Below are 13,127 nucleotides of genomic sequence, written 5' to 3' on the forward strand. Positions count from 1 at the left end.
TCAAATTACATTTCAAATTATATTTAGCTAAAACCTAAAACATGATTTTTTGGAATTCCAGAAACACTTGTAGTAACCTGTAGTTAGTAAATCTTTGGTCAATCAAAGTAGTTTATAGCTCAATTTGTACAGGGAACATGGATGATAGAAAAATAGATGTACATTTTAGGAATCCAGTATTCACTATCATGTTATTTTTCTGCTCTTAGACATCCTGCACATTGTGTGTATAGAGGAGGTTTCTCCTGAACAGGAGAGGAGCCTCAGTCTGCTCCAGGAGGAACCAGAGCCTCCACAGATTAAAGGGGAGCTACTTCAAAGACCAGAGGAGCCTGATGATGATGATGATGATGGAGTTGATGATAAAGACATCTCTTCACATTGTTCTGAAGTTGAAGTCAAGCTTGAATCTGACACTGAAGTCACTGAAGACAGTGATGATTGGGAGGAGACCAGTGGAGGTCAGTCAGTGTTAAACACAGGAACAGAAGTTATGGGTGGGGAAAACTGGGAGCTTTTATAACAACTAAATTGTGGAATAAAAGATGAAGATTAAAACAAAACTAAAATCAGAAATATTAACAAGGACGCCATAGTGCTCCTTACCAATGGTTATTTGGTCAGATTCAAGTTGTATCTCACCAGTTCCCTCTCTCCTTCTCTCCCCCTCTCTCTTCTACCCCCCCCCCCCCTCTGTCTGTCTGTCTGTCTGTCTGTCTGTCTGTCTGTCTCTCTCTTAGAAGTGAGGTCCCAGTCTTCCCAGACACAATTCTTCTCCTGTTCCGAGTGTTCATGCTCCTGTCCGTCTCAGGTCTTCCTCCACAAACACATCAGGAGGAGACACAATGACCTCTACTGCCAAATGCTGAGGAATGGAGTCTGGTCACCTGAAAACACACCAGCGTATCCACACTGGGGTAAAACCTTTCCATTGTACATGGTGTGACAAGAGTTTTTGCGTTTCATATAGTCTGAAGAGACACCAGCGTATCCACACTGGAGAAAAACCTTTGCACTGTAAACATTATGACAAGAGTTTCAGTGAGTCAGGTGACCTCAATTTTTCACACATACAGATTACAGCTAGATAAAAAACGTTTGTTAAAATTGTCCACTCTTTCCATATGTTTAGTGATTGACAGCTTGAAGAGGCGATTAGTTGAACATGCAAATGAACACTTTTGTCCCATCCCACCCAGCGACCAAAATGACGCAATTCAAGTGACTAGAAAGATTATTTATCTGTCAGTGGGAATGCACCTTAAGTAGGTGATACCTCCTTTTGTACATGGAATGGGCTGGGCTGGGCTGTCATGGGGGATAGAAATGTTTGTTTACACTTCAGGAATCCAGTGTTCACTATCATGTTATTTTTCTGCTCCAACTAGACATCCTGCACATAGCTGTGTGTAAAGAGGAGAGGAGCCCCAGTCTGCTCCAGGAGGAACCAGAGCCTCCACACATTAAAGAGGAACAGGAGGAGCTACTTCAAAGACCTGAGGAGCCTGATGGGTCAATGTTGACATTACTAGCAGTGAAAAAAGAAGATGATGATGAAGACATCTCTTCACACTGCTCTGAAATTGAAGTCGAGCTTGAATCTGACACTGAAGTCACTGAAGACGGCGATGATTGGGAGGAGACCAGTGGAGGTCAGTCAGTGTTAAACACAGGGACAGGACTTACATGGGTGGAGAAAACTTGAAGTTGGAATAAAACTGGGAGTTGGAATAAAAGAGGTTGATGAAAAATACAATTAAATCGGAAATATTAACAGGGAAGCTGTAATGCTCCTAAACAACGGCTCTCAAGTTTGTACTCACCATTTTTAACCAGCCTCTCCCCTTCTATCTTCCTCTCTCTCTCGCCCTTCTGCCCCCCCCCACCCCGCTTCTCCTCTCTCAGAAGTGAGGTCCCAGTCCTCCAAGACTCAGTTCTTCTCCTGTTCTGAGTGTTCGTACTCCTTCACATCTCAGCTCTTCCTCCATAAACACATCAGGAGTAAACACAACGACCTCTTCCGGCAAATGCTGGGGAATGGACAGATCACCTCATCAGCCTGTCAGCAAATCAACAGCTCTACAACCAGCCCGAGACAAGGAGAAAAACCTTTCCACTGTAAATATTGTAACAAGTGTTTTACTTTTTCATTTCATTTGACGACACACCAGCGTCTCCACACTGGAGAAAAACCTTTCCACTGTAAAAACTGTGACAAGAGTTTCATTCAATCAAGTCATCTGAAGTCACACCAGCATATCCACACTGGAGAAAAACCTTTCCATTGTAAACATTGTGACAAGAGTTTCACTAGGTCAGCTTCTATGGAAAGACACGAGCGTATCCACACTGGAGAAAAACCTTACCAGTGTAAATATTGTGACAAGAGTTATAATTACTCAATGAGCCTGAAGACACACCAGCATATCCACACTGGAGAAAAACCTTACCACTGTAAACATTGTAAGAAGGGTTTTATTACTAAGGGCAATCTGAAGACACACCAGCGTATCCACACAGAAAAACCTTTCCACTGTAAACTGTGTAACATTAGTTTCACTAATTCAGATCACTTGAAAAGGCACCAGTGTATTCACAACATGGGGGGACACAAACTTTCAAATATAAAGTAGCTCACTGGGAGCATCAAATTAAACATCGGTGTTGGTAGGAAGGTGGATAGAAAAGCTGAAATATTTTGTATATTCATACTGCTCCTGTCAACAGAAGCCTCTGTTAGGATTGGTATTTTGGAAACATTTCCCAGCTCTTTTTTTTCTCAATCTAAATCCATTCATATTTATTTATTTTTTATAGCTAGAGGATGCAAATATAGTCCATGGTCAGACAATAAGGACTTGTCCGGGGCATGTTAGAAAACCGTCTGCCTATTCTGAATCTCATAACCTGAACAGGGCTCTAGACTGCCACCAAAATGAGTTTGCAAGTTAACATTTCACCTGATTGCATTTGTGCAAGTGCACGATTATTATGTTGGTATTTCACTGCTTCAGTTTTCTTGTGCGTTTACTGGAGTTTCATACATTTATGAAATGCTCTTAAATTACAGTCCTTTTCTTCAAAGTGACTGGTGCGATACAACTGTATAAACGAGTCACGTCATTACAAGAAAATCACTGTTACACACAAGACAAACATTGATTTTCTGATCAAGTTTTTGAATTCGGTTGAAAAGCCTCACATGTGCATTTTGTACTTTGGTTTGATCAGGTAGTGGAGTAAGAGGATACAGTTCACACACGCACGCACAAACTGTTGATGGAATCGTGTGCAAAAAATGAAAGATAGACAAACTGACATGCGAGTCAATGTAATGTGCTGTTAGCTTGTAGCGATCTGTAAGGTCTTAGATGATGTCATTTGCAGGCACTGCAGACTCTCAGAGCCCTATTTTTTGTCACTTTGACTCTCCGAGTCATAGTGACATGGTCGTGGTCCGGCCTTAAAAAAAATCACATTTTGAAATAATGAAATTAGCTTATCTACATCGATGCATTTTGAGCTTGTAGATTAGTTATTTTCACTATTTTAAAAATAAAATAATATAAGATTGGCATCATAAGGGACATGGTGGTTTGCACGATATGGCCCTCAGACTTAAAGGGACAGTACTGCACCAGTGGAAAAGTTAGTATGGTGGAGTCATGTCTGATCCGAAATGACTACTGATTGATTTGATTGGTTCAGTTTCTGCCATATTGCATTTACCTGTCCATGCGTCAAATGACTGTTAAACATTGTTGAAACCTGGAACCTTATTTTGATCTACAATTAAATATAATGAATTAATTATTGATGTAATATAGATAATACATATGTTCTGTAGTGTTTTACACATGACCAACAGGCAATGGATTTGAGAAGTATTTTGTGAGAGAAATGTATGCGCTGCACCACTGGCAACGGTACCCCCCCCTAGACAGAGCCAGGATGCGCACACACACACACACACACGTGCAAGATGTTTCATTATTATACTACAAGTAAGACGCGCGAACGCTGGAAGCGAACGCAGCTTTAAAATATTGTGTATTTACGGACTTGTAATCCGTGTTATTTCACCGTGATGGTGAGAGAACATTGACTGTGTGTGTGTGTGTGTGTGTGTGTGTGTGTGTGTGTGTGTGTGTTGCAGGCTGTTGTGCATTGTAATCAGAGCATTGTCTAAATTCCTGCACTCTGGCGCACTCTGCCGGCTGCTTACAGACAGTGCATGCATGTGAGTCACATGGGGGCGCGAGCCAATGAGAGCATGAACACAGACACACAGACATACAGACACACACACAACCCCAGCACGGTTACATAGTAAGCTCCACTTGGTCGGAGGCGCGTCGAAGCCGCGCCTCCTTCCGCTTTCGCAATAATGTATACTATGGTTATCAGAAAGGTGAAACATCAGCTATGATGTCTTAACATGTTTGGGAGAATTTATTCTCCAGGCACAATTCAGAATCAACTTTAGTGTCACATGTTCACATTACATGATTACAGACAATTACAATTATACAACATCTGGAGTTACAGGAGGAGTTACGTATATAGAAGAAAGGAACACAGAGCAAGTACAAACTAAACAGGAAGGAGCAAGTGCGTCTTCAGAAATATATAAATGTATTAATATACCTATGGAGCCAGGTCTGCAGACAGGACTGATACAATAGGATTACGTGGGTCTGCTTTTATAACTTGTTTTAGCCTTTACATCTTGGCACACAATAATATGAAATCTCATTATTAGTTAAGACCATTTTAGGTCAACCTGACCCAGTGCATTCATCCATTACATTCAATAATAAATCTTAAGAACCCTTTTCCTGTTTCTCAGAACATTCTGGTACAATAACGAAACTCTGAACTGTCTGGAACATGCATTCCATCATTCTCTTCTCCATGCAATTGATTTATTGATTGAATATTTTATTAGGCAAAAACAAAAAAAAATCCCAGCACAATTATTATTAAGTATTAAAATACTTTGACTAAAAGGTCCGTCCAAAAAAGTCCTTGCGGTCTTGTTTCCATTGAGGTCCTTGGTATTCAATGATTCATATAAACAATATTTCTGCTCAAAAAATAACTTGTGATGTTCTTACTGTGTCAGTCTGAATATACCATACAGTTTGAATGTATCATATAAATAGTGATATATTTACATTTTACAAATATTTATCATGTAACATGGTATGTTTGTATATGTTGTATCCTGCATTTCTATGAGACATGATCAGACCTGTGCAGCATCAATGTGCACTGATGAAAGCTGTGATGGATGTAGGGCTGCAACTATCCATGATTTTCTTCAAGATTACTCTTTCCAGATTCAACCAAAAATCAAGAATATATTTTATTTTTATTTGTATATATCAACGAATCAATCAATTACTTTAGCCTTTTTTTTATACTATGCTGCACAACAGTGTCCCGCAAGACTAGTGAAAGTAGCTGATCTACAAGCTCAAAATGCATCGCATCGTGACACGTTGTGAGCTTGTAGATCGGCTCTTTACATTATTCTTTAAGCTCTGGATTCTGGATTTTTTTTTTTCAAATAACATCCCCAAAATAGAGCACCGAAGTCCTGACGTGACTCGTTCATCCCCAGGTTTGCGGAAGTAATTTCTCTATGGAGAATAACATTGGGTCATCTTAGAATCGTCTCATATAAGAATTGTGGTCCAAAAATAAACACCGCGTGTCGGCGTTATTGTCAGGGAGGAGGTTCTTTATCGTTTATGATAGTCAGTCACTTATATTTGATACAGTCTGTTTCTGGCGAAAATGTAACTAATTCGGCGGAAGTAACATTAGCGTTTTCTCACCGTCAGTTGATGCTTCATATCCATAAGAGTCAACCCGCCGGGGTCATTTGTTTATTTTTGGAACACAGTTCTTATTTGACGCGATATTAAATACGTCTATGGGATTCAGAACGGGGGTGGAAAACTGCGAACCAGGTAGACAAACAAAGGATGTGTAAATGACGTCAGACTTCGGCGGTCTATAGGGATTGATCATTAATTGATAAATGTATTAAATTATTGATTATCAAATTTTTTTAAATAATAAATTAAATGTATTAGTTGGATGAACTGCTTTACTCCTAGATGGATGTTCTCTTGTCTACAGGTCAGGAAGGTCACATAGTACTGTTACTGTATATAACAATGGACAGTACCCGAGACCAACAGCAGGGGGCAGCAATACACTAACTGGCGTCTAGACAAAGTGGTCGTCAGAAGAAGAACATACCCACAATGCAGTAGTGAAAACAACATGGTGTGTTGACTGACTGTTGTTGACACTTTAAAATACCATAGATTTATATAAAAGTAACATACAAAGAAAACTTAAACGTGTCGTTTCTAAACAGTGTCGTCATTAAGCAGCAGGAGGACGTTTGTTAGCAGCTCAACCACTGAAACACAGCAGATAAAGATCAACTCATTCATGTTGGGTTTCGTTTGTATTTATTGACTCAATATCGAACATAAATCTAATTGCTGTTACTTACTAGATTATAATGCATGTGATCAGAAAAACACAACAACCAGTACTTAAAGCAATGAGGTGCAAACCAGTGATGTGGTCTAGGTTTTTTTTCGGAGGTATACGATAATCATTCCCTGCACGAGATGCGCATGGTCGTGGGTATACACTAGCGCGTTTTCAATGGATGAAATGGTTAGAAGACTGTATACGCTTTTTCCCCAAAAAATCTACACTGTATACGGCGTATACAGCGGGACACGGTAGAACACACCACTGGTGCAAACGTAGCTTGTACATGAGTAGACATGGTTCACATGACGCTCTTCTGTCACTATAGCGTCATGACGGAACTTCAACCTGGTTTTGGCACTTTCTCCATTTACAACCCGTACATCTATATAAACGTTCAGATTTCCAATCGGTGGCCTCCTATGCTTTCAGCTTCGTGACCCTATCGGCTGGATAAGGATAATTCCTTTTAACAGGTCGTTCATGAAAGTCCTAGAAACACCAGCGTATCCACACTGGAGAAAAACCTTTCCACTGTAAACATTGTGACGAGTTTCTTTCAGTCAAGTCATCTGAAGACACACGAGCGTATCCACACTGGAGAAAAACCTTTCCAGTGTAAACTGTGTGACAAGAGTTTTACTTTTTCATTTGGACTGAAGACACACCAGCGTCTCCACACTGGAGAAAAACCTTTCCACTGTAAAAACTGTGACAAGAGTTTCAATCAGTGAGGCCAGCTGAAGAGGCACCAACATGTCCACACTGGAGAAAAACCTTTCCATTGTAAACATTGTGACAAGAGTTTCAATGAGTCAGGCCTGAACAGACACCAGCTTGTCCACACTGGAGAAAAAAAACCTTTCCATACTAAACATTGTGACAAGAGTTTCCGTCGGTCATATGATCTGAAGACACACCAGCGTGTCCACACTGGAGAAAAACCTTTCCACTGTAAACATTGTGAAAAGTGTTTCTTTCAGTCAAGTCATCTGAAGAGGCACCAACATGTCCACACTGGAGAAAAACCTTTCCATTGTAAACATTGTGACAAGAGTTTCAATGAGTCAGGCCAGCTGAACAGACACCAGCATGTCCACACTGGAGGAAAAAAAACCTTTCGATTGTAAACATTGTGACAAGAGTTTCAGTCGGTCATATGATCTGAAGACACACCAGCGTGTCCACACTGGAGAAAAACCTTTCCACTGTAAACATTGTGACAAGAGTTTCTTTCAGTCAAGTCATCTGAAGACACACGAGCGTATCCACACTGGAGAAAACCCTTTCTACTGTAAACATTGTGACAAGAGTTTCTTTCAGTCAAGTAATCTGAAGACACACAAGCGTATCCACACTGGAGAAAAACCTTTCTAATTTAAACATTGTGACAAGAATTTCACTGATTCAGGTAATCTGAACAAACACCAGTGTATCCACACTGGAGAAAAACCTTTCCATTGTAAACATTGTGACAAGAGTTTCCGTGAATCACGGAAACTGAAGACACTCCAGTGTGTCCACGCTGGAGAAAACTCTTGCCACAGTGTTAACAGTGTGAGAAGAGTTTCAGTCAGGTAAGTGCTCTGAAAAGATATCTGTGCATTCTCACTAAGGGAGAGAAAAAAAACGTCATGTGACTTTAGTGTCACATGATTACAGATGTAAAAGAATGGGTGAGATCATTCTTTGTACAAGCTCTCAACATCTACTGTTACAGGAAGAGTTAAAATAGAGAAAGAATATAGAAGAAAGGAACACACAAGAAAAAAAAAGACTAAACAGGAAGAAACTGTATGCAATTCTAGAAGTATACTGTTGACCAGTGACTCCAGGAAACAACACTGATGATGTGTCCAAGTTTGTGCATCAGTAGATGTTTGTTAACTGAAATACTGACCAGTGGGTGGCGACCACGAAGAGTGTGTTGACATCTGGAGAGACAGAGGACGGCCGGAGAGACTGCAACCCGGGATGGAGAGGGTTGGCAGCCCTAACCACTTCTTCTGAGGGGAAGAATCCAAAGCAAGCTACATACTGAGGTAAAACCTGCAACATTCAAGAGGGTTTAAAAATCCATCACGGCAGAATGAGATGTTTGAAAGCGGCAACGACACAACGCACAGAAGTCACTTCTGGTCAGACGCACTTCTGGTCAGGCCCGGAGGCAACCCACAGTGCCCAGAGCCTCCTAGTGTCGCCAACACCTGCTGCCAACAGCTCACCTGCTACCCTAAGCCCCCAAGAGACAGTGGGGGCAGTAGCATGGCACTTGGACAAGGCCGGTGTCTGATCAGCCTTGGTTGGGACTTCTGGAGGGTGCTTGTTGCAAGACCCGAAACACCCAGTGACTCAGGAAACGACACTGATGATGTGTCCAAATTTGTGCATCAGTAGATGTTTTGTGAACCTATATAACATTTGTTAATATAACAGAGCCATACCTGCAGACAGGACTGATGAAATAGGATTGTGGGTGTGTTTTTATACCTTCTTGTGGGTGTGTTTTTATACCTTCTTGTGGCCCTAGATCTTGGCACACAATAAAACGAAATCTCATGATTAGTTACACCATTTTAGGTCAGCCTGACCCAGTCCAATTCATCCATTACAATCAATCTATCTTATTGAACTGTTTCCTGTTTCCCAGAACATTCTGGTACAATAGCCAAACTCATTGCTTTGAAATAATTGTGATAATCTTACTGTGTCACAGTCTGAATATACCATACAGTCTGATTTTTTCATAGACATATTGATATAGTTACATAGTTTGAAAATGATATGGGTAATGACGTGTTTAATACAAGGTATATGTTGCATCCTGTAACATGGTATATATTAGTGTATGTTGTATCCTGCATTTTTTCAACAAATTGATTGAGGACATCAGCCCTATGTTATATTATGTTGCACAACAGTGTTGTGTAAGACTTGTGAAAATAGCTGATCTACAAGCTGAAAACATGTGACGTGTCGTGAGCTTGTAGATCTGCTATTTTCAATATTTTTGGATTTGACATTTGTGGGAAGATTTTGCCTGTAATGAATGACCTATTGATTATTAATTGGTTAATTTATCAAATTAATGATTAACACTTTTTCTTTTTCTATAATCATTACATTTGCTTAGTTGGATGAACTGCTTTACTCCTAGATGGATGTTCTCTTGTCTACAGGTCTGGAAGGTCAACATAGTACTGTTAGTCTATAAACAATGGACAGTACCCGAGACCAACAGTAGGGGGCAGCAATACACCAACTGGCGTCCAGACAAAGTGTTCGTCAGAAGAAGAACATACCCACAATGCAGTAGTGAAAACAACATGGTGTGTTGACTGACTGTTGTTGACACTTTAAAATACCATAGATTTATATAAAAGTAAAATACAAAGAAAAGTAAAACGTGTCGTCGTTAAGCAGCAGCAGGACGTTTGTTAGCAGCTCAACCACTGAAACACAGCAGGTAAAGATCAACTCATTCATGTTGGGTTTCATCGGTTTATAACATTTAAGATGAACGGATCACGTTTTGTTTAATCTATTTGTCTTTATTAAAGGTAGGGTAAGTGATATTTTTGGGTTAAAACAAAAAGTATTTTGTTAAAAGGTTAAAGCACTATATTCTGATAGTAATCATTGCTATAGAGTGTTTGTTCAGTAACAGGAGTCTCCCCGTCTCTCCAGCTCTTTAATAAACCGAAAATACATTTTCCGGTAGGTGTCAAAATCTCAGCCAATCAGGAGAAAGTACCTATAATTTGTAAGCTTCATTTTTATAGTGTTCCAGTTCCAATTTTGCCTCATTTCTTAGTGTCATCACTTCCAATTTCATTTGTTTAATCTATATCCTGATTGAGTTCTCTATGATTGGATACAATTGGAAATGAAACTGAAACTGAACCGAAAATGCATTTTCTGTTTTATAAAGAGCTGGAGAGACAAGTGGACTCCTTTTACTGAACAAACACTCTATAGCAATGAGTACTATCAGAATATAGAGCTATTTAATATAACACTTATTTTAACCAAAGAAAATCACTTACCCTACTTTTAACTAATTTAAGTTGGAACATAAATCTATTAGTCTTAGCTGTTAGGTTGTTATGAAGTGATCATAAACACAAACAACAGCTGAGCTCTATAGTAGCCTTAGATAAAGACTCTTGTAGTAGATGTATTTGATTGATTTAGACTTTGTTTAGTAGTTTTAGTGACCCCCCCCCCAGATTGTCCTGGAATGTCACCAGTAAAGCCTGTACTTCTCCAAACATGTCCAATTGCAAAATATAAGGTGATTACCCGCTTGCCCCAAATGTTAACTTGGTGTCCGTCGTGTTTGTGCAATGTATTAGTCCATAGTCATTAACAAAGAAGTTTTTTAATCCCCTTTGTGGACGATTCTGTCGGAGGTTATCAATGGGCGTTAGTGAGGGGGCGCATCCGGTGAAAGCCGGAATTACACTCGATGTAAACAAAAAGTAAACGAGAAGAAAAAATGGCGATCGGCCACAAACGGGATTAAAACACTTATTTGTTAAAGAATATGGACTAATACATTGCATAAACAGGCCGAACACCGAGTTAATATTTGGGGCAACAGGGTAAACACCTTATAATTTGCATTTGTACATGTTTGGAGAAATACGGGCTTTGGAGCTTACATTCCAGGGTAATCTAAGTAAGATTCTCGTAGAGATGAAAAAAGCCCCTAATATGAAGTTAGGAATTAGTTAGGCAAAAAAAAATGTTACAACGACACATAGGCGCGCTGGCTCTAGTGGCTCTACGTCCACTAGAGCCGACTCAGCGCCGTTCGAGTCATGTACCGATAAGGACAGAATCGTAATTTACACCCCCCCCCCCCCCAGGCATTGCCAGCGCTGCCTGGGGGGCACTATCTTCCACCACAGAGGAAAGCCGGCCAGTGCTATCCTCTTGGAATGAGACGCAGTGACTAGGGGCGAAGCAGTTCCGCGTGCGTCACAGAAGGGGGCGTTGCCAAGCTACTACGATCAGGTAGTAGGAGAACGACACGCGGGAGGGGGAGGGACTGGGTCAGGTGGGTGGTGCTAAGGTGTCCACATACAAATATCATTTTAAAGTTTTGTGAAGACTGAACCAGACCAACACTCGGCGACAGTCTTTGCGAAGGCCTCACAGGGCGTTTTATTTAAATAAATGGCACAGTGGAAGGGGGGAAACCCCTGCTGCCATGGAGGTGAAGACATTTTAAATAAACGAACACAACTTCTTCCCCTTTGTGGCTCTGTGTCATAATTGTCCTAATCTCTCAAGAACAAATTCAGAGCTATGCTACTGAATCTGTCGAGAGCCCCGTTCAGAACGTGTGTGAGTTAGCTTACAAGTGGACGTGCCTTCAGATCAGGAAGCAGACCGCGCTTTACCCAATCAAATGTAGTGGGCGGTATTTACTGTCTGTGCGCTCCCTTCCCACTGAAAACAAACCGAAACTCATTTAACAATAGCGTCCTTGGAGCAGACAAAACCACGGAAAGATATTCACATTTTAATTTGCTCTTTCATCATAGAAACAAGTGGGCTTATAACCAAAACGATCCATGTTCTCTGGGAGAAGTGGTGTTAGTGTTCCGTGTAGAAATATTGTTAGTGGGAATGAAAACATAAGCGCACCACCGGAAGTGAAGCGCTGAGGGCAGACCAAAACCCCGGTTTCCTTGCGCACGGGTGCTCGGGTGCTCCATTCAGCAAGTGAAAGAGTAAAAAATAGCAGAGGGCACTGTTTTTCCTTTTTATTTGGCGATGGGTTCCCAGATTGTAATTGTCCATACGTTTCTCCTTCACGCCCACTGCGTGGGGTTCCAGTCCATGAACATTTCCATAAGTCAGTGTCGGGTCCTATGTTGCCTAGAACAGAAACACTATAATTAGACTCCAAGTTATCACACCAAATAATGAGGAGGAGAATAAGTGGGGAGGTTCGCTTACCGCCTGTTCACCTGTCTGGTCAACGTGGAGAGTCAGGCCACACTGGGGCAGAGACGGTGCTTTTGTTCTGCTGGTGCGCTCCCCAGCTGGGCAACACAGGTGCGCTCAAATCAGGTTGATTCCATTGGAGGATTGGCAGGTAGTGTCCCTCGATGACGCAGCCCAGCTGGGGGCGTGGCCTGCTTGGCCCCCGCCCCACTGACTCTCCCTGTTGAGGCGCTTACCTGACAGGCGGTTGCCTAGCGACACTCCACAGTTTACTGTACAAGTTTTGGAAAAACATTCTTTCTCCTTATATTATATTGATACCCAATGATCATGTTTTAGGGGAAGTAGAACCATGGAACACTAAAGTCCTTATTCAATTCCTTCATTTCAGACCAGTGTGTGGAGTCCAGACTGCAGGTGAAGATGAACTCTCCAGACTCAGCCAGGGACATTTCTATTAAACAGGAACCTGAAGACCACCCGCACCTCAGTATGTTTAATGTTCTCTCTCTTTCTTAAATTGTTTCTGTTCTATTGTAGAGCTGTCGCAATATAATTTCTTTCCTATGCAATAATCATGACAAAATATATCATGGTGCATCGCAGGAGTCCATCTTTTGACACATTTCCATGTGTAGTCTTAACTC

The 13,127-nt window shown here is 41.0% G+C and overlaps 2 protein-coding genes across 5 annotated transcripts in view; both read left to right on the plus strand.

The window, feature by feature from the left end:
* Positions 1–3,678, plus strand: part of LOC308103832 (uncharacterized protein) — a 36,985-nt gene extending 33,307 nt beyond the window's left edge. For 2 of the 4 annotated variants that reach the window (XM_080454011.1, XM_080454009.1), the window contains 4 exons: positions 210–461; positions 741–917; positions 1,389–1,652; positions 1,906–3,678. In XM_080454011.1, coding sequence (XP_080310137.1) covers positions 210–461; positions 741–917; positions 1,389–1,652; positions 1,906–2,633 — 1,421 coding nt within the window. In that variant the 3' untranslated portion in view covers positions 2,634–3,678. The remainder of the gene's footprint in view (positions 1–209; positions 462–740; positions 918–1,388; positions 1,653–1,905) is intronic. The other 2 variants (XR_013934775.1, XM_080454010.1) reach the window with 2 other exon arrangements.
* A 7,739-nt stretch (positions 3,679–11,417) lies between these two features.
* Positions 11,418–13,127, plus strand: part of LOC308102507 (uncharacterized protein) — a 9,686-nt gene continuing 7,976 nt past the window's right edge. The window contains exons 1-2 of the mRNA XM_080452254.1: positions 11,418–11,541; positions 12,872–12,970. Coding sequence (XP_080308380.1) covers positions 12,904–12,970 — 67 coding nt within the window. The 5' untranslated portion in view covers positions 11,418–11,541; positions 12,872–12,903. The remainder of the gene's footprint in view (positions 11,542–12,871; positions 12,971–13,127) is intronic.

This window comes from Gymnoscopelus braueri, assembly GCF_963280865.1.
Source record: "Gymnoscopelus braueri genome assembly, chromosome: 16".
NCBI classification, from domain to species: domain Eukaryota; kingdom Metazoa; phylum Chordata; class Actinopteri; order Myctophiformes; family Myctophidae; genus Gymnoscopelus; species Gymnoscopelus braueri.